At 44.9% G+C, this 27,420-nt stretch overlaps 1 protein-coding gene across 1 annotated transcript; it reads right to left on the reverse strand.

The window, feature by feature from the left end:
* Nucleotides 1–855: 855 nt before the first annotated feature.
* Nucleotides 856–27,420, reverse strand: gsg1l (gsg1-like). The gene is made up of 5 exons (XM_030408340.1): nt 26,827–27,420; nt 16,972–17,019; nt 7,694–7,846; nt 5,570–5,681; nt 856–2,564 (listed from the first exon to the last, which is right to left on the reverse strand). Exons 1-5 carry the CDS (start codon nt 27,164–27,166, stop codon nt 2,198–2,200), a joined length of 1,020 nt encoding a protein of 339 aa, XP_030264200.1. The 5' UTR covers nt 27,167–27,420; the 3' UTR covers nt 856–2,197.

Consider the following 27,420-nt stretch of genomic DNA (forward strand, 5'->3'; position numbering starts at 1 on the left):
GCCAGCGTCTCGCTCGGTTCAACAAGTGACCGTGTTAACAGGTAACTCCCTAAACTGTCTGAATGGAAGTTAGGCTGCTAGTTGTGAGACAGATTTACGCTGTTCATCGTCGCCTGAGACTACAGCTGACGGCTAACAGAGAGAGGAGATAACTGTTGTAGTCTGTGGAAGATTTAGACATCACTGTTGCTAATACGGGTGCATTTAATCAATATGTCTGATAAAAAGGTTCATTTGAAATGCTCTGCAGCTGTGAAGTCTGTGTCAAACTCCACACGACTGCACATGAAACCAAATCTGCTGGAATTGAAAATAAATATAAAATCATGCAGCCGTTTCTCAGTCGGCTTCAGGCAACTATTCTCACCGAGGCTCGTAAATAGACTGATCAATCAAATATGAATCTTTGTGTATCGGTCGAACGTTTCCTCAGGATCAACACAGCTGATGAATGAACACATGTAGCCTCAACAGAACTCTTAATTTTCACATTCAACGTCATGAAAAGGGGCTCAGCCTGGACGTGAGCTGTTTAAAAGTGCTATGTGTAGTATTTTGTGTTTGTGAGAGTTTCCTACTGCCTCCCGGTGTGAAAAATAAACGGTAAAACTTCTTACTGAATAGAGCTGTGACGACACACCAAACTCACGATTCGGTTTGTATCACGATTTTTGACCCATGGTTCGAAACAAACCTCGATTTTTTTTTTTTTTAATTAAACATTTTATTTATGTCACATTTCAATAACTTCTGTACATGATACTTGTCTGATAGTATTGTGGAGGGCGTGTCTATCTGATGGTCTGTTAACTGCACAGATCCCTCACTCAACTTAATACAGAGAAATGTCCCACGAAACAACGTTACAGAACCAAACGAAGGTAACGTAGTAACTGTAACTGTCTCTGGCAACAAGGAAAAATACCGCAGCTGTACGTGGAGAAGCCTCCTTCCTCCCGCCCGTCCTACCGACTCCTCGTCATATTTCTGCCCTGCGTCTGTCACCGGCAAATAAAACTTTAACCCACTGAGTGTTTATGATGAAAAAAATCTCTGCGACGGTCAGTCCTCTGGACCGAGACTTCAGTGAACTTTACCCCGGAAGACAGCCTCCGTCGGGTTTTGATTGACAGGGGAGACACGGGGAAACCCCTTGAAAACACACACACGTCATCATCATGACGTGTACCGTCACGTCTCTTTAGGAGCCGCAGCGCCGGCTTTCTGTTTGAATTACGCAGCGGTTCGTCTTTACAGCGGTGTTTCGCTCTGTGTGAACGAACAATGGCTGAGAATTGGCGAACGGCCGCTTTGGTGTTAATGTGGTGTTACTTACAGCTCATAGTGCTGATCTGGACTGGAAGTTGTGTCGCGATTCTGCCTTCTCACAGCGCGAGACAGGTTCGTGGATCTGAGTGTCGCGATTTCAGCTTCGATACGTGTATCGTTACAGCCCTACTACTGAACATATTTATAACCCAAGATAGCTGAGGATCTCTTTGTTCAGCATGACAACATGTATAATACATCACATCTACGCCGATGTCGCCACATTCCTCCGGTTAAAAAATGAAAAGTTGGCTTGTCGAGCTGCTTTGCTGCCTTTTCGTGGTCTGTTATAACCGCGGTGGCTAATCTTAACAAATGTTTCTTTGGTTGTAGTGATTAGCTGCTGTTAGCAAGTAGCTCAGTTAGCCGTGGAGCTAAGTGGCCCTAATAGCGGATGGAAGTCTGCCTGGACGGCTAACTCTTTAGCTTCTGTGTTTGTGCTACTCTTAGGGTACTCTTTAGCATTTTTCATTATTTTGTAGTTTCCACTTTCCACACACTGTTCAGCAAGTTACATCGGCCCCACGTTAATGTTTGAACATTGATAACATCGATGCTACTACACATAGCACTTTAACATATTCTGGAGAACACCGGCTTTCCCTACATGAAGAATCCCAGATCTCACAGTGAAACACCTCAAAATGATTTTCATGGAATAAATAAAGAAGATTTTTGTCTAATTCGATTAATTTCCTTCGTCAAATAATCTTCAAACAGAGAATAAAAGCTGCTGTGCTTTCGTGTTCGGTGGCAGAACGTGTAGCCAGTTCAGATTTAAAGGAGCAGTTCGCCTCATCACCGCGTCACGCCTCGTGTGGCCACGCCCCCCATCACACATGACACGCCCCCTTCTCCTGTGAATGGCTCAGCACTGCTCCTCCCCCAGTGAGTCTGTGTTGTCCCCCAGGTCTATGGAGGCCGACGTGGCTCTCATCTTGCCTCGTCCGGGACCTGGACCCGGACCTGGACCCGGTCCCGGACCCTGACCCCCGACGATGAGCCCGGCTCTGGCTCCGCCGTGGCCTGGATAGACCTCCACAGTGCTGGAGATGGACTGCAGGGAGCGGTCCCGGAAGTAGTGGAAAGCTTCCTGGTCCAGGTAGTTCTGCTCCTCGCGCAGGCCCTGCTCGAACAGCTTGCGCTTGTGTCGGAACTCGATCACCGTCTTGGTGTAGGAGTTGAGGGTGGTGACGGAGGCCGCCATGCAGCAGGTGAAGGATCCCCAGGCCATGCTGGTGGGAGAGAGACACGGAAACATGATGGTGGTGAAGAACTCCTCTTTCTACTAGTTGTTAAAGGGATATTCCGGTGTAAATCTAATCCATGGTCTAACACCGTGAAACTGTGTTAGACTCCCTCTCGAGAGATCAAGTTAGCAGACCGCTAATTTACAGAGTTTTATCAACCTCAGAAACGACCGCACGACAACAATACACTGCAGTAAATGGATCCAAATATAAACCGCCACCAAAAAGCCACAAATAATGCTCAGAACAGCACCAAACTTCAGCAACAGTACAAATAGGGTCTCAGCACATAGTCCGGGGCATCTAACCTCCGCTAGCTTAGCTGGATTTCTATTGTGAAGCTAAAAACAGATTTCAACTCTCCTCCATCAGCTTCCGGGTCGGGGAAGTCCCGACGCGACGATTACCGAGTGCGGTTAGAAATGCTCAATTCCGTTCTTTTCCCTGTCCGCTCTCGATAATAACTGTTATAAACTGGCAGGTAAGACACATATGAACTTTGATTGCTTTTCCATGGAGTCATAATCATACATTTTCATCCATGAGCCGCGGAACTCTACTGCACTCGGTAATCGACTCGTTGGGACTTCCCGTCAACAGGAAGCTGCTGCAGAAGAGAGTAAATTTAGTCAGCTTTTCAGTAGAAATCCAGCTAAGCTAGCGGAGGTTAGATGCCCCGGACTATGTGCTGAGACCCTATTTGTACTGTTGCTGAAGTTTGGTGCTGTTCTGAGCATTATTTGTGGCTTTTTGGTGGCGGTTTATATTTGGATCCATTTACTGCAGTGTATTGTTGTCGTGCGGTCGTTTCTGAGGTTGATAAAACTCCGTAAATTAGCGGTCTGCTAACTTGATCTCTCGAGAGGGAGTCTAACACAGTTTCACGGTGATTTAGACCAGAATAACCCTTTAATATATCTTCTTCTGGACCAAAGTGATCAACATGTCGTCCAACAGGACAGAAACACAGAGACGGTGGAGAGAGAGGAAAACATTAAGGGAGGCGAGAGAGAAACTCTCAGATGAAGCGAACTGACTGAAGCAATCCATCAGTTTTTATCTCTTTAAAACAGGAAAACAAACCGCGCAGTAATTTAATATCACTGGTTTAATGTGGGTCACATTCATCCGTCACTTATTTCTCTCCATTCCTAATTCTAATCATTAACGTCTCACAGAGGAAACTTACAATAAAACACAACAAACAGAATAAACTCACGATAATAAATCAGTAAAACGTTTATTACTCAGATGAGCATCAGTCAGTAACAGACAGACTTTGTCCTCTGATGTGATCATGATGCAGTTTGACTGATGGTATTGATTACAGACACTGCTGAGGACAAAATGGTGATAAAGTTTGAATTGTTTTGTATGAAAAGAGTCAAACTTTAATGATGAACTGTCGAATAGCATGTTTACCGTGTTTTCAATCTGGTTTCAGACAGAGCGTACAAACGTAAAGAGGGATGTGACTCTCAATATGTATTTAAAAGACTTTTCTGTCTTTATTTGAATGCCGACAGTGAAGAGACGACTAGAAATGACGGAAAAATGCTAAATATTGGTTAATTTGTTGTGGAAATCAGTATTTAAAGAGTCAGATGAGTCACAAAACTCAGTGTAAGGTGAGTTGTTGAGATCTGGGCTCGATTTCTTCTCAATCCATTGATACCTGACGACACGCAGTGATGTCACGGCGACACCGTTCATGTTTAATCAGCGTTAATCAGCTCTGACGCTTTTGAATTTGAAATACTGGCCGACGCGTATAATTACAATGTCAAGCCCAAAAGCACTTTTTCCCTGCAAGCTTCATCTGTGAGAAAAGCTGCTGTAAAGTGGATATATATATATATATTTTTTAGCTTCACAACACCATGAAATGACTCCGTTCACTGTCAGTTTGATCCATTCAGACTGAAAACTTTTAGAAAAGTCTAGAAGAGCTGCAGCATCGAAATCATTTCATGGAAGTGGCTCGTGCACACGCTCGTCAGACCTTTCTTTTCCTTTTTGGTTTCATATGCCGCTGAGCAGCTTTGACAGGACGGAGCCGGACTCCACCTCCACCTTCCCTCATCAGATCCATCTGCATGAGCCCAGATCTCACTGATTGACAGGTGGAGGCAGAACTGAACCGCAAAAGCACTAAAATAAAAGCTCTTCTCAGTAGAAATGTCCACAGAAATAACTTCAAATCAAAAATATATAAACCTAAATGATGCAATGATACTAAAAACATCGATTTGATGACTTATAGTGTCGTATTAAAGGTTACGCTGCATTAAATTACCATGATATTATATTTTATTCAAAAAGTAAATATATTCAGCGGATCACACGAAGATTTCATTCAATGTTTCATGACCTCCTCCTCCAGGTGCACGTTACTCATCCGTCAGCTCGCAGCAGCTTCTCTCTTTTAAAACGTCTTCAGCCTTCTGCTGCGGCCGAGGTTAATCACCGCTGCTGAATATATTCCACTTTAATGAACTGAACGACTCCCACTCGGTGTTAAATAAAACACCTCCACCTGAATGACTGACGGAGGAAATCTCCTTGTTCCACGTGTTTTCACACCTTTTTTTCTTTTTCTTTAAACACCAGTAATTATGTTAATATCAGAACAGCGTGTGTGATTTAAGTTCAGAGTCGCAGCAACGCGACCGCGTGGAAGCTCTCCTCTGATATCCTTCTGTCCTTGATCCAGAGATAATCACAGTGGACTCAGACAGCAGCTGCAGCGCCGCCTCACCTCCGAGCAGAGGGCGGCGAGGTCAAGGTGCGTCTTGTCTCGCTAATTATCCCAGAAACAACAACCTGTCCCTCCGTGGACCCCCGGACCTCCTGCTGAGAGCTCGAACACGCCAACAACACGCGGCTAGAGAGATGATTTATGATGGAGCGAACGTAGGGATGATGTAATTATGTGTGTGTGAGTGTGAGTGTGTGTGTGTGTGTGTGTGTGTGTGTGTGTGTGGACTGACCAGAAGGACCAGCCGTAGTCCCAGCTGTGAGGCCTCCAGTCTTCAGGACCCAGGCTGACGGTGATCTGGAACACCTGAGTGTACATCATGTGGGCCACCATACCCAGGAGACCTGCAACACACACACACACACACACACACACACACAGACACACACACACACACACCCTAAGTATGTTGACAGCTCAAGATAATCTGCTAACAACACACCGGTTAATCACATCACCTGTTCACCAAGTTTCAGCTCAACATAACGGCAGTAATAACTCAGAACACATGTAACTATTATAATGAGTCATTACGGAGAAGCGATTGATTTAACGAGCCGTGGGATCAATCAGAGACGACGACGTCATCGCTCACGAACACGCCGTTAATCGAAACAGCCACGACGTGAACGAGTCGGTGAGAGAACGACGTTATACATCACAACAGAGGATGTGTGTGTGTGTGTGTCACGTGGAAGTGTGTGATGGTTAGAGCCACGTGTCTGTGTTTATAGTGTGTGTGTGTGTGTGTGTGTGTGTGTGTGTGTGTGGTGTCACAGTAAATAAAACTCAGCTGGTCCAGATTTACAGTTCATCATAAAGAGAGCGTCATTTCTCTCCAACCTTGACACCCGACGACGGAGATTTCTAGGAAGTGTGTGTGTGTGTGTGTGTGTGTGTGTGTGTGTGTGTGTGAGAGAGTGTGTGTGTGTGTGTGTGTTTGTGCGTGTGCGTGTGTGTGTGTGAGAGAGTGTGTGTGTGTGTGTGTGTGTCTCCCGCAGGTGAGCACACAGGATCCTTCATCTGCTTTACTATGATTGGCTGCGTTTTATGTCCAAAACGGTGACATTTAAGTGCTGAAATTTACAGTAACATTACTGAAATATCACTCAATAACTTACAAGTAAAACTACTCAAGTAAAAGTACAAAGTATTCTTCTTCTTCTTCTTTGTAACCGTTGATGTTCAGTGATCGATCAAAGACGTTTCTGTTTCATCAAATCTTCAGACTTAATTAACTTGGATCTCCAGAACGTCTCCTGCTGCACAGTTCTGTGTGCCTGTCAGAGTTTTCATTGGCTCGTTTGTGATCGATCGTGTGTCCTTATTGGCTACAAATATGCAGATGAAAGAGTGAATATTAACTCAAATTGTACACAATGATTTCAATTATGAAAAAAGGAAACTAAGTGGATCCCACAAAGTTTTGCTTAATGAAGCGCGAGAAAAAGTAAGTACCATAAAAAAAATCGTTGGATATGAATTAAATCTAAAGTTTGACTTTTGGACTGTCACCCTCCAACAACCAGCAACCTGATTGGCTGAACGTCACTCAAGGTCCAATCGGACCGGCGCTGCAGCTCGTTTGGAAACTTCCTCTTATATCACAGAAAATAACAGCTCAGTGAATGAACGTCTCGTTTAGCTGTTACGAGCACGAGATCACTCGTTGCTCGCGTGGGATTGGTAACGGATAATTATTGGATTTTTTTTCTTAATTCAAACGAGGTCGTAAATCTTCTCGGCTTCCCAGTTTGTTTACTGCTTTGTAAACAGATTGTTCTTCTTTAACTCTTTAAAGTAAAACAAATCATCTCACTGAACAACATTTTTCCCCACTTCTCAAACATAAAATGAACTTTAAAGTACTTGTCATTGATAAACCTTTGAATCCTTTAAGTCTGCAAATCATTTTTCAAACGCAGTGTGCTTTATAATCCTCGTGGTGCCATGATAGAGAACAGCTCGTATGAACAGCTGCAGCAGGTTAGCAGGGAAAAACCTGTAAAAAGATTCAGTAGTCTAATGGAGGAGGAGGAGGAGGAGGAGGAGGAGGAGGAGGAGGAGGAGGAGGAGGAGGAGCAGCAGACTCTATGCCAACTTCTTGTGTAAGAGGTTTAACATGAGTTGGGAGAAGAAATCCCTGGCACCCTCCACAGAGAAGCCTTCCAGGGGATAACCTCTGACCCTGGATGACCTCTCGCAAATCTGCATCAGTCTCTCGACACGCCTCGTTATTCTCAGACTCTCTGAACGAGGAAGTGCGCTACAGGAATAAAGATGCGTGTCTGTGTTCAGCATCACCTCCACAGTGCACAAACAAAAAGGCGTGCTGCGTCTTATCGTCTGATCTTACCGGACAGCACGGTGAAGACGGCGGCGAAGGCGTTGAGTTTGAGTCCGTCGATGACGTTGCTGGAGTGGAAAAGCTCGAGACACATCAGACTGAAGCCGACGACCAGCAGCAGGATGTAGAGCACCTCCGACACCACCGACAGCCACAACACGCCTGCAAACACAACACACACACACACACACCTCGGTTATACCTGCAGAATTATCCTAAAACAACTATCACAGTTTGGTCCAAAGGAGAATCAAAGCTGTTCTGTGTCTGGACTCTTTTTTTAAGGTTTACAGTCTGATTTTTATCCCCAAACAGTCAGAAGCTTTGTAAGCGCTTCGGGCATCGATCTATAGGAGTTCAAACACACTCAATTATTTATTTGTTTTTCTCACGCTGAATTTTTAATGCATAAATAGGCCAGCAGATGACCTGTAGCTGACTCTACTGGCTGGAAAACACAATGGGTCCACAGCATGTAGTCTCACACGGTCCAGGGTCAAATTTAATCACAATATCACTGAAAATTAACACTTAAGAAATGTTTTTCTGGGGAAATATTCAGGCGCCTGGCAGAAATACACAATTTTCTCACCTAGAAATCCCCCCCGAATGAGAGTAACAGGAGCTTTAAACTCATTTTACTTCTTTATTTCCTTATTTAAACTGACTTTGTGCACATAAAATCATCAAAAACAAGTGCTGAGGTGGAAAAACAGCCTATACAAATAAACAAAAATAGGAAAAAATGACATAAACCTGCATCATTTCCAAGAGGAGTGCTTTAAAAACTGAAATAAACTATATTTTGCTGGATTTTAAATCTCATTGGCTGCGTGATGTGTCAATCATCTGGAGGCTGGCGTGTAATTGGCTCAGAATAAAGAGGCGGGAACAGAGAGTGGGCCTCCCGTCTCTGAAATCACTCTTTGGCTGTTGCAGGCCTCAGGACGGGCATAGAAGCTTCTAACTGATCAGATGAGGTGACGATCAATAGTTGAGCGGTCGGCAGCCATTACAGGGAACTCTGGAATGAAGTTTAACGGCATTTTGTTGTGAAAAAGTGAGTTTTTAACAGACAAAAGCAAGAAAAAGCTTATGTGATCACAGTTTGTCGCCATTTACGGATGGAATACTGTGTTTGTTTGTTTGTTTGTTTGTTGACTTTAACTTCCAGATGTGGTTTTATCTTGAAACAGTTTGCATGAACTGAATCACAAGAATTTCAGCTTTCTAACGATGTGGCGAACATCTCTGCTGAACAACACGGACGGCTGCAGTTTGAATTAGCAGCTCAGTTTAGAACGAACATGATCTAAAATGAGAGACGGAGAGAAAAAGAAGAGTCAGTCCGGCGCCGGCGTTGTCATTAAGACGACTCACAAAGACTGAGATCGGTGGCGGAGGAAGAAACACATCAAACCGAATGCAGCAGTGACTTGTGGGATATCGTTCTCTCACACATTCACGCTGACGAGCTCACAGAAAGAAGCACAAAGTTGTGTTGAAAGAGCTCCTGGACTCTGGAGGTCAGGGATACGACTTGTCAAACATCTGAAGGTTTTTTTCTCTCTCAACGCTCAGAGAGAGAAAACGAGAACCAGGAGGTTAAATCTGTCTGCGCGAGCGGCTTCAGACCGAGATCAGAGTCACACAGAGCTCGTAGTTTAGACTGAAGAAGCTCATTTGACTGAACGCTCGTGTTTTTTCCTCAAATTATGCTGCATAGCCAGAAGAAGCCGGCCTGACTGCAGCTGCACGGCGTGATAATACAAAGTGAACGTGGAGACGCATTAAAGTCCAGAAACAATATTATCACCAACACAGTGGATCAGACAATATCAACAGAAACAGGAATCCTTTTATCATTTCACCAAACATGGACTGTCGCCAAGGAAACCCGGAGGAGGAGAGCTGCAGCGGTGACAGATGTTAGTGAGCATCGTCCTGCTTCCCTCCACAGAAACACTGTGATTGTTTGAGGGATTATTGCAGAAATTAAAGGGATATTCTGGTGTAAATTTAATCCATGGTCTAACACACTGTGAAACTGTGTTAGACTCCCTCTCGAGAGATCAAGTTAGCAGACCGCTAATTTACGGAGTTTTATCAACCTCAGAAACGACCGCATGACAACAATACACTGCAGTAAATGGATCCAAATATAAACCGCCACCAAAAAGCCACAAATAATGCTCAGAACAGCACCAAACTTCAGCAACAGTACAAATAGGGTCTCAGCACATAGTCCGGGGCATCTAACCTCCGCTAGCTTAGCTGGATTTCTACTGAAAAGCTGACTAAATTTACCACTCTTCTGCAGCAGCTTCCTGTTGACGGGAAGTCCCGACGAGTCGATTACCGAGTGCAGTAGAGTTCCGCGGCTCATGGATGAAAATGTATGATTATGACTCCATGGAAAAGCAATCAAAGTTCATATGTGTCTTACCTGCCAGTTTATAACAGTTATTATCGAGAGCGGACAGGGAAAAGAACGGAATTGAGCATTTCTAACCTGCACTCGGTAATCGTACGCGTCGGGACTTCCCCGACCCGGAAGCTGATGGAGGAGAGTTGAAGTCTGTTTTTAGCTTTCAGTAGAAATCCAGCTAAGCTAGCGGAGGTTAGATGCCCCGGACTATGTGCTGAGACCCTATTTGTACTGTTGCTGAAGTTTGGTGCTGTTCTGAGCATTATCTGTGGCTTTTTGGTGGCGGTTTATATTTGGATCCATTTACTGCAGTGTATTGTTGTTGTGCGGTCTGCAAACTTTATCTCTCGAGGGGAGGGGGGTCCTACTCGGTGTCACGGTGTGTTAGATCATGGATTAAATTTACACTGAAATATCCCTTTAAGGCCCGACTCCGGAGCAATTCAGGAAAATGTGCTGATGAAAAAACAGCTGTCGTCACAACTTCAACATCTGTATTTTGCTGCGACGATTGTTCACTTCTCAGATTATTCGTATTAATTCATTTTAAAGTATTTTAATGCTCTGATGTTGACCTGCTTCAGTGCGTGCTGTGAGCTCTCAACCTGCCCTCCAGGTGACTTTATCTCTAATGAAATGTCAGCGTTGACCTTCACTGCCGGTCCGCTCATGTGCAGAGACGGATGTGGATATTAGATTTCCATTTTTTTCTCGTGTTATTGTCCTCCAGGCACAAACTGCAGGCAGGGACGTTGAGTTGTGTCTCCATTCATTCTGTCGTCGCTCATTCGTCCGGCGTCTGGTCACCGAGACAAACCGCAGATGAATCTCTTCTGCGGGCGGAAAGTGACACTGAGAGCTCGAAAACAAGGTGAAATATCTGTCTCTGATTGGCCCACAGGAGGAGGGGGGGGTGCGTTTGATATCTCCACCTGCGTGTTTGACACAGAGTGGCTCTTCAGTGTGTCAGCGGAGCCCTCTGGTCGGCTGACAGAGAGAGACATTATGCAGGATGATGAACAAGTTTTACAACCCGCTGTACTTCTCTGAAATGTGAACATTTCTAAAGGCAGCGAGGACATGAAGCTGCCCTCAGGAGCCGCTCTCACCGCCACAACTTCTTCTCTCTCCACATTTTTATAATTTGTCAAAAGGCAGAAGCTCCTTTTGAATCGGTGAGGCTCACAACACGCCATTAAACAAGATTATCCTCCCTGCTCCGCTCCGCTGCCGATGTAGATGAGTTGGAAGCTCGACCTCCAGGCTGAGTTTTCAATTTGAACATCAGCGAGTTCAGGGGGAAGCTACAGGATCCCTGAGCAGCCAAAACTGATCGCTAATTTTGTGTCACACTTCTCTCGAGGCAAAGCAACCTTATTGTGTGCAGTGACAGAATATAATGGTGCCAAAAATGCAATTACAGGAAAAATAGCACGGAGATCGTCCAGAGGTTTGCTCCCAATTTGCAGCCAAAAAGGAAAAAAAAGTAGTTCTTCTTTTTCTTCACTGCTGTCACACACATGGCTGCAGGAAAGCTCGTCCACAAACCGAAGCACACGTCTAATAATCAATCAGTTCAAGAACAGAACAGAACAGCAGGAACACAGGTGAGCAGGAAGTAGAGAGCGACAGGAGAGGATGTAACCGACCCGACACCAAAACCATCACAAGATTCTGACAGTGCTCGATGGCAGCGCTCGTGTCCGGGATGTTTTATCTTCATTGTGCAGTGGAAGCGGAGACACGTCGTCCATCTTTATATTCCTGATGAACTTGAACTGAGTCTTCATCATCTAGATGATCCGGTTTCTTCACCAACACGTCTCGCTGCCACCTTTACATTCAGATAACAAACTTTTTTTTAAACAACATTAAATGTTGCACAGTTGGACGATACAAAGCTCACATCCTCTGACTCTCATTAGGACCTAATCCAGCTCAGGCCGGAGGCGATACGAGGGGGCGACAGGTTCACATCGGATAAAACACACAGATGATATTTGTGCTTATTAGGTTTTAACAGTCTTCGGATTGTTTGACTCTTGTTTGACTTTTAACAAGGTGCTGCAGCACACCGCGGACTGCCCGTCTATCCGGCTTATCACAGATTTCCTGCTGAATCTTAACGATGGTTTCTGTGTAACAAATGAGCCGACGCGTCAGGTCAGACGGGAGCACAGAGACAGACAGGAAAAACAAAAGCTCTCGTGCAAAGATGGTTAAAAAGCTCCGACAAGGAGAGGTTGAATCTCCATCATTAAGAAAAAGAAAGATTTATACTGACTGATTGTGTGTTTATTTTCTCCTGGGAGACATGTTGGTGCAGCTGTGAAGTCCAAAACATAGATTCACTGATGGTTAATCATCTGACGCCGTTTAAATTCTTATCTATTATTTATCTATAACACGATTAGCTAATAAGTCAACTGATGATTCATCCGTGACAGAAAGATTTTCTCCTTTTCTTTATTTCATTTAACTGTTTAATTCAATCCAAGTATCTTCTTTTATTTCTCAGTTTGAGCTCAGAAAACTTGTAACGAGCTCTTAACTTTTTAAAGAAAAATCCTTTAATTGAATTGAAGAAGTACCGACGTAAATCATTCGTTACGGCCCGACTTCAGTGTATCAAAGTTCTGATTCTTTTTTTTTTTCAAAAGTCATAAAAGCAGCACTGAATCAAACGATCAATAATCCTGTCACTGAGGTTCCCCGCGGGCCCAGATCTTATTAAATCTGCGTCGCCGACGTGTTTTTAAAACCCTGAGAGACGGGTTCAAAAATGTAGAACAGGCAGAAAGTGTCGGCGTCACGCACCACTGACACACATATGAACACACACACACACACACACACACACACACACACAGTGAGTAATTAAAGATGTAATTATTTGAGATGAGTCTCGGTCCGATGAGCTCTTTCCTTCCTGTTATCAGAGCCGCTGGTTGAGACTCTGAATGTGTTTTATTTACTGTCTCCGGTTTAATGAAGTCTCCGTCTGCTGATACATATTCAATAAGACAATAACAGGGGAGAACATTATTCTGGTCAATATTGTTGCGTCGTCAGTTTCCCCTGGCAGGCGTCTTACACCCTCTGAATTCGGTTTTCCTGTCGAGCGTGTTGTAAATTAAAGCCGCAGCTAACGAGGAAGCAGAGCGACCGCGAGGCTTCATTAAAACTCAGATCTGAGACGTCGTGACCGTCAGAGGAGTCAGACATGACAGTCGTGTAACGTTCAGGGTCCTGGGTTCAAATCTGGAACGAGATATTTGAGCAGGTTGTTTAGTCTCGCCTGGTTCAACGCTCAGTAAGAGTATCGGATCTAAGAGAGAGAGAAGCGAGGTAAGTTATGTTACCGTTAACGTACGTAACGATTCATCATCATCTACAAGCAGAAAGATAAATCTTCAGTCCGTTTTTATCTACAGTACAAAGTCCTTTCAACATCTTTTCTGAATCTCAGTATCTTTGTGAGATAAACGTTACAAATCGTCGGTAAAACGGTGGATCTATAATTTGGAAGGATCAGAATTTGACCCACTTTATCCCCATGAAAGTGAGCAGAGAGCTAAACTGGTGGAAGTCCAGGTGGTTTTATCCCCGCACATTAAATTTTCGGCTTCGTGCGGCACAGTGCAGCTTTCATAGGAAAGAACCGGGCTTCACCTTCAACAGGTGAGCTCAAACATGACTACAAACATGAACTATGACAGCTTAAAGGGATATTCCGGTGTAAGTTTAATCCATGGTCTAAATCACCGTGAAACTGTGTTAGACTCCCTCTCGAGAGATCAAGTTAGCAGACCGCTAATTTACGGAGTTTTATCAACCTCAGAAACGACCGCACGACAACAATACACTGCAGTAAATGGATCCAAATATAAACCGCCACCAAAAAGCCACAAATAATGCTCAGAACAGCACCAAACTTCAGCAACAGTACAAATAGGGTCTCAGCACATAGTCCGGGGCATCTAACCTCCGCTAGCTTAGCTGGATTTCTATTGTGAAGCTAAAAACAGAGTTCAACTCTCCTCCATCAGCTTCCGGGTCGGGGAAGTCCCGACGCGACGATTACCGAGTGCGGTTAGAAATGCTCAATTCCGTTCTTTTCCCTGTCCGCTCTCGATAATAACTGTTATAAACTGGCAGGTAAGACACATATGAACTTTGATTGCTTTTCCACGGAGTCATAATCATACATTTTCATCCATGAGCCGCGGAACTCTACTGCACTCAGTAATCGACTCGTCGGGACTTCCCGTCAACAGGAAGCTGCTGCAGAAGAGTGGTAAATTTAGTCAGCTTTTCAGTAGAAATCCAGCTAAGCTAGCGGAGGTTAGATGCCCCGGACTATGTGCTGAGACCCTATTTGTACTGTTGCTGAAGTTTGGTGCTGTTCTGAGCATTATTTGTGGCTTTTTGGTGGCGGTTTATATTTGGATCCATTTACTGCAGTGTATTGTTGTCGTGCGGTCGTTTCTGAGGTTGATAAAACTCCGTAAATTAGCGGTCTGCTAACTTGATCTCTGGGGAGGGAGTCTAACACAGTTTCACGGTGATTTAGACCATGGATTAAATATACACCGGAATATCCCTTTAATTATGATATAACATGTTCACGTTTTTAGATAAATGAAAATAAAACTGTTGGTTTTGTCCGTCAGAGTTTCATCCTGTCGCTGGCAGTGATAGAAGTGTTTGATTGGTGCATTTCTCAGGTGGTTCTGATCCGTTCTGAGATCCTGGCTGTGACCCTGACTCTCCAAGTGTTTCCTTGTAATTAAATTAGACTTCTCTTCTTTTTGTTTGAGTTTTCATTAAGGACGAACTCTGGATCCGACTGTGGAGCAGCTGTGTGTTATAAAACACAGCAGCGAGCATGTCGAGCTGGAAGGAAGGCAGATTAACATATCGTCTCCTTGTGTGAGGAGCAAGGTCGCCTCGCTCGATACATCATATCATCCACCGCTGCTCCCTGCAAACGCTCCTGCTCCTCTTCCAGATGGCATTAACAGATGAAACCATCAGAGAAGTTTCATTATTAACTACCTGCTCTGCATGAAACGCAAGAATCGGAAGGCAACGCCCACATGCAGCAGAATATTCCCTTTCTTCTGGACGCTCAGATATTCCTTTTTACGAGGCGCAGCACATAGACACCACGTGCTCTCAGACGCAGTAATCTGGAGGAGGATGACGGAGATGTTCTCTTATCATCCAGCACCTGCGTCTCATGAGGGATCATAGTAAAAGACAACTAAAGAGAATATGTAATAAAGGCCGAAGAAATTGAGTTTTTAAAAATGAATGATGACAAAAGCTTGCGGTAAAAGAAGAGGAGCTGGAGAATTGAAGTGATAGAAAAGATGACGGCAGACTCCTGAGAGGGAATCGATCAGTTTGTGGAGGTAAGACATGAATCAGCGGTGACGTAGAGAAGCGCTGTGTTCCTCTGATGATCTAATCTCTCTCCACACTGCCGATGGAAACACACGACGAGCTTCACGTGAACAAAAGTTTATAAACCTTGCTGAAAAATTATGTGTGAATTTCTGGCATCATCCTCATTTTTGTCCAGTTTACAGGTTCTCCCCCCCCCCCAACTTCCATAAATCAAAAGTGACAACGTGCCGGAGAAAAACTGAGCTTGTTTCGTATCAATTAATACGTGTCACTTTGTTTCTGCTCCCTCCTCCATCAATATAATCACAACGAGGGCCTCAGGATGCTTCAAATGAACCGCTCGTAGCGTCGCAGAGGAGCCGCTGATATCACCGTGGAATCAGGAGATAAAACACAAACTGATTTGTTGTTTGAAGGAGTTGGTTCACGTGTTGAATTTGATTTGTTGAACGGAGATAAACGCAGCAGCAAAGCAACATGAGAGCGTCGACTCGTCTCACCGGTTAGAGAGAGTCTGTCCAGTTATCAGGCGGTAAACTTCTTGCTAGTCCGGGTCAGAACTCAGCTAACAACAACTCATGTTGCTCATGTGCATCCCAGCATGCAAAGCACTCCCGCCTACAGAAACCACTTAGCTTAAACTTGCAGAGCAGCTGTGTGAGATCAAGTTCAGACTGCAAAGAAATGCTGGCTTGTAATGTTTGTTTCTGCAGCACTTTGTAGACAAAATCTGAGCGTATCTGTTGTTTGCAGGAACATAAAATGAAAGTGTTTAATTCTGCTGATGAGGCTGATAACATGTATTTGTAGTCTGCAGGGAGGCATGATGTCACATTATCAGCCTGCTTCTTGTCATCTTCGTCCCCCTGCCTCTTCATCTTCCTGCAGACTAACTCTATTGTCATCTGCGACCCCGTCACTCCCTCCTCACCTGCTGCTCCCTGCTCACCTCACCGCCCCGCCCACCTGCTCACTCATCCCCTCTTCCCTAATTACCCCACACAGTTCTGCACTGTACTGCTCATTTCCACCTGTTCCCTGTCAGATCACATTATATCTTTCTTCCTGAGCGGTCCAGGAACGTCATCTGCCCGACTGTGACCACCAGCGTGAACCTGGACGTCCGCCTGGTTCTCCTCGTCGTCCCCACGTCGGGTTAACTCCGCCTGGTCTACTTTTACATTCACCTGCTTTCTCCCTGGGTTTCGTTTTTTCAATCATTATTTCTAATCCCAGACTCAAACAAACAATCACATTTTCTTCTCTGCAGGGAAATGTCTCTGAATGCTTTCAAAATCAAGATGAAAATAAGATGAGAGCTCCAGAAAAGAGATGTGTGTTTGTGGGTTCATGTTTTTCTGTGTGTTTCTCTGGTTTCCTTGGGCCTGACGAACAGGTGGGCAGAGGCGGGGAGTGGCGGCGATGCCTAATGACGGTCATTACTCACCTCTCTCCGACGCCGGGGCGAGATCAATGAAGCTCCGACACTTCTCACCTGAGAGAGGGGGGAGGGGGTGGAGAGGGGGAGGATGAAGAGGGGAAGGGGAGGTGGAGAGGGATGTGAAGAGGAAAAAGAGGTGGAGAAAGAAAGGTGAAATGAGCTGGGAATGAAGTAGAGAGGGGGAGTGAGACAGGAGAGAGGAGGTAGAGAGGAGGAGGTGATTAATGAGAAGAAGAAAAGGATGAAAGGATGGATTAATGCACAGGGAGGAGAGAAAGAGGAGAAAACGAGCGTTAGTGTCGAGGCGCTAACACAAGATAATAACGCATCCAGCTGGCAAACAGAGACACCGAGGCAGCGAGTCCTGAATGTCACCCGGCCGCCGTTTCACCACCGAGGAAGTATTCAGAGCTTTTACTATGATAAAAGTAGAAACCTGCAATATAACAATGTTCTCTTACAAGCAAAGGTCCTGCATTGAAGGACAGCTGACAACTTTTACCCCATTGTGTTTCCAAGTGGTGTCATTATTGCTGCCAAACGTTTCAAAGACTGATGCATCGTTTAGTGTTTTCCTCAGAGCAGCAGCAGCTACCAACAGAGTCAGCGTGGACTCAAATTTGACCGTCATAAAAGCTTAAATTTTGAGCCACAAGAAGTTCTGTTGACATCTCTCATTTTGAACCCTGTTAGGATGACACTTGGACATCGACAGTGGACTTTGAAAAGACGCCAAGAATATTTCTGGCTCTCCACTGGACGTGTTTTCAATGTCGGCAAAGATGTTGAAAAGATTTCAGAGATGTTTCTTGTTGCCTGTTCAGACTGAGGGAGATTTGAAAGCTTGCTGAAGGCAACAAACTATCTGCTGATACATCTTTCTCTACATATTCTCTTTTTTACGTTATTGTCTGGTGATTTCCGACAGCAGCACTTGAAGCTCCGCGGTGAGATGAAACAGGTCGACTATTAAGAAGTTTGTCAAGTTTGAGAGACCTCAAACCTCAGAGAGACGTTGAGGATGAGGATGTTTGAAGCGTCACGTCATTTTGAGAATAAAAGTGCCCAAAACTGATCAAGACACTTCTACGTAACAGCTGGTTCTGGTGCAGCGCTTGTGTTGGGAGTGTTCTGAATAGTGCAGAATCATCTCAGCTTCTTTATTGCGAGTTTTCTGGCACTCGGAGCTGCAGAGAGTTGATCAGAGCTCGGCGGGACCCGGCAGGTCACAGATCAGCGGCCACAACATGAGCCATAACTCAGCCTCTGCAGTGTCGCAGGCAGCGGGCAGGACCATCCATAACCAGCCTGAACACACACACACACACACACACACACACTAACACACACACAGTACAAGAGATGAAGACACTGTTTGTCTCCAGGATACTGAAGGTAGTTGAAGTTTCAGAGGCTGAAATAGACTCAAACTGAAACTTGAGTAAAAGATGAGAACAGAAACTGTATCCGACATCATCTACAGAATATAACACAGGTAACAATATAGTTTCAAACTGAGAATTACTAGATCATCAGTAGATGTTTCAGGTTTCTAACTTCTGACTTTCCCTCTGAACACAAACATCTGAACTTTCTCCTCCTCATATTCTTAAAACAGGCTCGTAACTTTAGTTTGATAGATTTGAGGTGAATTAAGGACAAGACTGATTTCAGACGAGACAAAGACGTAAGAAGGCGTAAACAGACAGAGAGGGAGACTGGAATGTGGAGAAAAGGCGTGTTAGTGTCTCGTATCTGCAGAGAGTTTCTGATTTTCTCTCTTTGTTGCTGCTCGGGACGCTTTACCAACCCAACATGTGTCTATTTGACGTCCTGGGAATGAGACTCAACAATCAACTGTCTTTGTGGTGCGTTCAGGAACAGCTGGGACAAATCCTACTGATTCTACCTTTAACTTTAATAGTCTTTGAATTCTATTAATATGACGTGAGCTTCAGTTAGCTTTGACCACAAATGTCCTTCAGAGGGAGACTTTTTACACTGAGTAAATGTCAGACTTTACCAAACTGGATGTCCTGAACTGTTCTCCATCTTAAATCCTCTGAGAGCACCAGTGGTATGCAGAAGAGGGGTTGCCCCCTTCTCGTGGCCCAATTGTTGAAAAATGCATGCTAAAGTGCCCTCTTGGGAGCCAAAATGTGCGCTAAACTGTCCTATTGGGAGCCAAAACGCATACTAAAGTGCCCTCTTGGGAGCCAAAATGTGCTCTAAAGTGCCCTCTCGGGAGCCAAAATGTGCACTAAATTGTCCTCTTGGGAGCCAAAATGTGCGCTAAAGTGCCCTCTCGGGAGCCAAAATGTGCGCTAAAGTGCCCTCTTGGGAGCCAAAATGTGCACTAAAGTGCCCTCTCGGGAGCCAAAACGCGCGCTAAAGTGCCCTCTCGGGAGCCAAAATGTGCACTAAATTGTCCTCTTGGGAGCCAAAATGTGCGCTAAAGTGCCCTCTTGGGAGCCAAAATGTGCACTAAATTGTCCTCTTGGGAGCCAAAACGCATGCTAAAGTGCCCTCTTGGGAGCCAAAATGTGCTCTAAAGTGCCCTCTTGGGAGCCAAAACGTGCACTTAAGTGCCCTTCTTTCTGTCCTTCTTTTCGCCCCTGCCCTTAAAAAAGTCTGTGCACGCCACTGGAGAGCACTTTGTATGCTGCCAAAGTAAAGTGATGGAGGACACGTCAGACGATTACTGAAACACACCACCTGTCATGTCACAGGTGCCCTCTGGTTTCCCTCAGCGTGAGACGACCTGACCCTCTGACCTTCCTGCCCCGCTGTCCTTTATCCCCTTGTCAACCTCCCAGTCGAGCTTTCAGCGCCTGTTTGTTGTCTGTCACCTGCTGCACACCTTTAACCATCTGCTGCCTCAAAATCCTGCATCTAAACAGGTTCAACATTACCTAAACTAAAATTTAAAATAAAGTGATGAAAACGCAGCTAAGATGTGCCTTCGCTGTGATAAACGAGTCCTGATATATTCTACAAATACTGCCCAGAAGCTCATCCGAGGTCGTTATAATTCATGTTTTCCAAAGTTAAAAACTCGAGGGAGGTGAAGAGAGAGTGCCGAGGAAACTGATGAACCCGTTCATGACTTGGTGAGCTGCAGCGAAAAAACCTGCCACAGCCCAAAGGTGAGCAGCGCGGCGTCTGATTAGGACCTGAATCTAAAATGTAATTAAAGAGTGAGCGGGCTCGTCTGTGACCTGACGACGGCATTAACTAACAGCACAATCAGTATTCCGACGCCTCCCCATCACACATGGCAGACAACGGTCCTCGAAAAAATGTCAATTAACCCAAAAAAAAATAAAAAATCCCTGCTATCACGCTCCCAGTCCGCCTGGTTGTGATGGAGGAGATTTGAAGAGGCTTCAGGTGGTTGCAGATTTCTTCTTCATGTATTTTTAGTTCGTAGTCCCACCTCTCACTCTCACTCCCCTCATTCATTATTCCCTCGCCCTGCAGCCAGCAGCTCTGCAGTCTGTTTAATCACTGATCCGATGTCATTCGGGGCTAATTGCAGCTATAATGAGTATGAATGGTTTTCGTGAGACTACAGCGAACGTAGCCTCACTTCTACAGTTGTGAATCTGCTCTGTCTGCATAATTCAGACCATGACAGAGAGAGAAAACGTGAAGGAGAAGAAGAAGAAAAAGGTGTTCCCGATTCATTCACATACAAACAAACAGACTTGATGCACTTACAGGTTTTTAAAATCATTATTACATTCTTTATCAGGCTCATGGTAGCAGATTTTTTTTAAAAGCGGATCAAATGTTACGCTCCATGCTTTCTTCCTTCTTGTCAAAACCTGGCGCCTACATTACCCACAATGCAGCTCAGTCGCGTAAGACTCAGGTGATGCCAGCAGCGGCAGCTAACATGTCCAGCAGCAGAGACGAGGAGCAGCTACAGGCGTCTGATCAACTCTCTTCTTTCTGACTTCACACCAACAGATTTTTTAAAACTCGATTCAGGTGACAACACTCGAGGACTAACTTTCAGAGCTGGTGCAGTCAGTAGTTCGTCCTTTATGTCGGGAAAACTTGCAGATTAACACATTTACATAAAAAAACATGTTTTGGTTTTAAGGGGGACTGTGTGTCCATCTCAAGTCAGGTTAGATAGTTGTGAGTAAATATTCACACAGCAGACATTTCAGCCGTTGAGATGTTTTAAATGAGAGTCTGCTGAAAGGTGCATTCAATGACAGAGAGTTTGATGTAAAAGTGAACTTTGTGCAGACTAAAATCTTTTCTTGGCCTCTGTTCTCATTACTGCAGTTAAAACAGTATCAGCTGAGCTGCTTACGAGTCTGTTCTCCAGTTGTGCCAGATTGTATGATGTAATGAAGTTAGTAAGCCTCACTCAAGTGATCATGACAGCATGACCATGTTCTTTCAATTTAACCTCTAATTGTCCAGGTGGTCCGGTCGCGGAGTGATAAAAAAAAGAATCACAATCAAGCAACGTATAATTAAAAAAAGGTCATTGAGGACGTGGACGGACAGAATCAGACTTTTTCTACTGCGGGTGTTTAATCATCCTTCTAAACTCTCTAAAGGAGACAAATCTGGAGCCGTCCTCACAGCAGCAGGAGCAGCAGCGCTGAGACTGATGAGCAGAAGCAGTAAAGTTGTGCCACATAAATCAGCCGACCAGGCTTCAATAACACCGGGACACCGAGAGGAAGCAGGGACGGAAGTATGTCCGGACTGAGCACGGAAACTCAGAGCAACTTCCCACAAAACCCCTCACACCTTCACCTGTAACCCTTCTACTGGTCCAAAATCACACCTAAACCTCTGAGGACTCGCCCAGCCTTAGTCCTGGTCTTGACTCTGTCTTGCCCTGCCTTGATCTTTTTCTTGACTCTGTCTCGCCATGCCATGGTCCTGGTCTTGACTCATTCTCAATCCCACAATGTCTTGGCCTCGTCTCTGTCCCGATACACTCTGGTGTTGGTCTTGACTCGGTCTTGGTTTAGGTGGTCTCGACTACAACACACTGGCCAGCAAAACCACAAATCATTTGTGAAGAATCCAGATTAAAGGACATAAACAAGCTGCTCTTAATTATCTTGTGCTGCAGTGTATGATAGAAATCAAAACATCCCTGAGCCTGATACATGCTGAAAATCTGCCAGTAACATAAACATCATCATCTAAAACACACCACGTTCTGATTGGCTGGACAACTTTTCTCTTCACCTCTTCTCCACACAGTCTTTTTCATCACAGCCTGGATGTAAAAACAGACGCTCAGACTCAGACTCATATCATAAATCATGACTTCCAGAGTGCATGTCGAGGTTAACACTCATGAGCTGGGAGTACTGTATCATTTAAAATAATAACATTAAACTATTTATACCTGCTTCACAGCGGCCCAGACAACCACCATCAAACATTCTGAATCTGTTCCAGAAGTAGGAAAGCAGCTGAATAAAACATGGAGCCAAGCAGGAAATCCACCATATTTACTGCTGGTGGGCTTCCTGGAGAGGGAACGAAACACACCAGCAGAAAGAGAGAGAACGAAACACACCAGCAGAGAGAGAGGGACAGAATGAAACACACCAGCAGAAAGAGAGAGAACGAAACACACCAGCAGAGAGAGAGAGAAAGAAACACACCAGCAAAAAGAGAGAGAGAGAACGAAACACACCAGCAGAGAGAGAGAGAGACAGAATGAAACACACCAGCAGAGAGAGAGAGACAGAATGAAACACACCAGCAGAGAGAGACAGAATGAAACACACCAGCAGAGAGAGACAGAATGAAACACACCAGCAGAGAGAGAGAACGAAACACACCAGCAAAAAGAGAGAGACAGAATGAAACACACCAGCAGAGAGAGACAGAATGAAACACACCAGCAGAGAGAGAGAGAGAAGGAAACACACCAGCAGAGAGAGAGAGAGAACAAAACACACCAGCAGAGAGAGACAGAATGAAACACACCAGCAGAGAGATAGAGAGAACGAAACACACCAGCAGAGAGAGAGAGAGAACGCAACACACCAGCAAAAAGAGAGAGACAGAATGAAACACACCAGCAGAGAGAGACAGAATGAAACACACCAGCAGAGAGAGACAGAATGAAACACACCAGCAGAGAGAGAGAGAGAACGAAACACACCAGCAGAGAGAGACAGAATGAAACACACCAGCAGAGAGAGAGAATGAAACACACCAGCAGAAAGAGAGAAAGAAACACACCAGCAGAGAGAGAGAGAGAATGAAACACACCAGCAGAGAGAGAGAGAGAAGGAAACACACCAGCAGAGAGAGAGAGAGAACGAAACACACCAGCAGAGAGAGAGAGAGAATGAAACACACCAGCAGAGAGAGAACAAAACACACCAGCAGAGAAAGAGAGAACGAAACACACCAGCAGAGAAAGATAGAACGAAAACACACCAGCAGAAATAGAGAGGAAGAAACACACCAGCAGAGAGAGAGAGAGAACGAAACACACCAGCAGAGAGAGAGAGAGCAAAACACACCAGCAGAGAGAGAGAGAACAAAACACACCAGCAGAGAGAGAGAGAGAACAAAACACACCAGCAGAGAGAGAGAGAGAATGAAACACACCAGCAGAGAGAGAACGAAACACACCAGCAGAGAGAGAACGAAACACACCAGCAGAAAGAGAGAGAACGAAACACACCAGCAGAAAGAGAGAGAACGAAACACACCAGCAGAGAGAGAGAGAGAACGAAACACACCAGCAGAGAGAGAGAGAGAATGAAACACACCAGCAGAGAGAGAACAAAACACACCAGCAGAGAAAGAGAGAACGAAACACACCAGCAGAGAAAGATAGAACGAAAACACACCAGCAGAAATAGAGAGAAAGAAACACACCAGCAGAGAGAGAGAGAGAACGAAACACACCAGCAGAGAGAGAGAGAGCAAAACACACCAGCAGAGAGAGAGAGAACAAAACACACCAGCAGAGAGAGAGAGAGAACGAAACACACCAGCAGAGAGAGAGAGAGAATGAAACACACCAGCAGAGAGAGAACGAAACACACCAGCAGAGAGAGAACGAAACGCACCAGCAGAGAGAGAGAGAATGAAACACACCAGCAGAGAGAGAGAGAGAACGAAACACACCAGCAGAGAGAGAGAGAACGAAACACACCAGCAGAGAGAGAGAGAGAATGAAACACACCAGCAGAGAGAGAACAAAACACACCAGCAGAGAAAGAGAGAACGAAACACACCAGCAGAGAAAGATAGAACGAAAACACACCAGCAGAAATAGAGAGAAAGAAACACACCAGCAGAGAGAGAGAGAGAACGAAACACACCAGCAGAGAGAGAGAGAGCAAAACACACCAGCAGAGAGAGAGAGAACAAAACACACCAGCAGAGAGAGAGAGAGAACGAAACACACCAGCAGAGAGAGAGAGAGAATGAAACACACCAGCAGAGAGAGAACGAAACACACCAGCAGAGAGAGAACGAAACGCACCAGCAGAGAGAGAGAGAATGAAACACACCAGCAGAGAGAGAGAGAGAACGAAACACACCAGCAGAGAGAGAGAGAACGAAACACACCAGCAGAGAGAGAACGAAACACACCAGCAGAGAGAGAACGAAACACACCAGCAGAAAGAGAGAGAACGAAACACACCAGCAGAGAGAGAACGAAACACACACCAGAATCATGATTTTCTTTAAAGCCTCTGCTCTCTCTCAGAAGTGTTTTCAGCTATTCTGGTTGATTCCACTACACATTTACTGGAGCAAACTGGCATCAGAATTTGTTGTTAAGTGGCTTTGGACAAAAGTTTCTGTCAAATGAAGCTACAAAGTTTGTCTTGAGGCTAAAGCCACAGGCCAGGGAGGTCAAATCAACAGGGTTCATCCTACATGCATGTTCACAGTGGGACATAAAAACTGTCCAATCAACAACCCAAAACTCAGAGACTCTTTGTTTACTGTCAGGAATTATAAATAAAAGCAGCAAATTCTCACATTTGAGAAGCGCATTCCAGATAATGTTTTACATTTTTGACAGAAAAAATGACTGAAAGTATGAATCGATTATTAAAAATAGCTATCGACCGATTTTCTTTTGATCAACGAGTCATTGCAGCTCTAATAGAGTGATGCAGCAATGACGTATTTTTCTAGCCAACCCTGATGTTAGCATGTCCCTGTCTCAGTCGACAGAATGATCTCTGTGGCAAGTTGATGATACATGTTTGATTGTGATTTTTATTTTACAGACTTTCATAAACATCCATCAGACTTTAAACTATTTAACCAGCAGCTTTTGTTGAGTGTAAGTTGTATTTTCTTACGGACACAATATTCCTCGATTTGTGTCACAAAATGCAGATTTTGATTCTAAGATCCAAATTAAATTATCTAATTTTGCATCAGAGAAGAGTTTTCCTGGTTGTCTGGAGGTACAAGGGACATTTAATGATGAATTTTATGTCGTAGAACAAAACATGCTTCAGCATGTTGTAAACACACACCTGAAAACCAGTTTAATCCTCACAGACTTTGAGATGAGGGAACTGAAAGTGCAAAAATACAAACTGATTTCTGGGTTTTAGGACTTTAAACTACATCAATACATCAATAAAAACCCGCATCAGCGTCTCTGTAATCACATAATTGCAGCTGGTTGATGATTGGTTGGTTTAGTTGGTGTGCGGGACTCTCATGGCCGCCTCATCCAGAAACACACTCGCCATCAGACAGCCAACAAATGACCTGAGGACTACATAAACATCATCCCACCACTGTGAACTCTTTCTTCTTTGCCTCTTAAGCAGGAAGTCGTGATGAAATGTGTAAAAATGGACACAGACTCAATAGACTCAAGTCTTCACAGTTTTAAGATCAGCGTTTGCCTGATACACACTCAGCTTTAATGTTCCTCTGTCTCACTAAGCTGTTTGTTTACTTTCTCTTCTTCATCCTCTCAGCTGGACAAAAAAGCAGAAACACTTAGAGCACTACAGTGGGCGTAGCATCACAGACAGTTTTTGCACTTTTTAAGCCACAGAGCAGCAAATGTGGATTAATCTGCTGCTGAATATATTCCCCCAAACAACAGCACTATTACTGCATTTTCTTTGAAACAAATCAATGTGTGACATCTTCAGAGGATCCAGAGAGCCTCAGACAGGAAGTCAGAAGGTAAAGAGGGACAGGGTGACATTAAGAGACGAGCTGGGCTTCAGATAACACACGTGTGATTTGTAGTTTCAGCTAAAATGTATTAACTTGATTTTTTATGCATTTATTATCTGTAAAATGTGAGAAAATGTCCGTCAAGGTGTCCCAATATTCACACAAAAACGGCAAATCCTCACATCTGAGGAGCTGGAAGTGAAGAATGTTTGGTCGATTTTTGCTTAATTATCAAAATAGCAACCAGTGAATTTATTGTCTATTAACCAATCAATCAAGGAAGAAGCCACCAGTTTTCATCCCTCTGACTGTGATTTCCATTTATCTCTGCCCTCATCTCACAGGTAATTTACTCCAAGAACACTTCAGTGCATCTGTTAAAGACTCTGATTACCTGGAAAAGAGGCGCTAAAACAGAAATCATGATCGTTTATCGCTTTTACGCACAAATATCTGTCTTTCTGTGCGTGCGTAAAGACCTGTTAGCTTCATTTCTGGACTTCTGGGAACAAAACCAACATCATTCAAAGCAAATCACACATCACACTCATGTTTGGAGACAGATCTGGTTCTCAAACGCGCCAGGGACTCAGATTTATCTTCAAAAAGGGACTAAAGCTCGTGTTTTATGGAACTGAACTCGCTGGATATCTGAGGTGAGTCACCCCGGACGGATGTGCCCACCTGCCTCGTGGATGTTCTCCTCGCAGGAGTACCAGATGCCGGTGTGGAAGTAGCGGAAGAGGAAGCGGTCGTCCCCGGTCTCCCAGCTGTAGTGCACCTTGTTCTGGTCCGTCTCGTTCACGCCGTAGTCGATGCAGTTGTGGCGCCGCTGCTTGCTGCAGTTGGGCTTGGGGACGCGCTGGGTGCCCTCGCACCAGTACGTGGTGATGAAGGCGGTGGTGGAGAAGAACAGGGCCACCAGGTTCAGACCCACGGACAGCAGAGCGCGACATTTCCGTGTCGTCTTCATGATGATGTCAGTGCGAGCGGCCGCGTCCCCGCAGGCGGCGAGAAAGTTCATCCAAGACGGAGGAGGTGGAGGAGGTGCAGGTGGAGGAGAGGAGGCATGGCGCGGGGAAGACGCACAGAGAAATTACGCGCGTCCCTCCGCCGCTTCTCTCCTCTGTGTGTTAGTTTGTCCTCGGAGGGAGAAGTGACAGGTGGTCCGGAGGAGAAATGATCGATATCTTCCATCTACTTCAGCTTCACATCCGACAAACATCCAGCCGCGCCGACAGAAGAGTGTTGACTGACTGAGAGAGCAGGACGCGCTGA

Source organism: Sparus aurata, chromosome 23 (assembly GCF_900880675.1).
Source record: "Sparus aurata chromosome 23, fSpaAur1.1, whole genome shotgun sequence".
Lineage (NCBI taxonomy): Eukaryota > Metazoa > Chordata > Actinopteri > Spariformes > Sparidae > Sparus > Sparus aurata.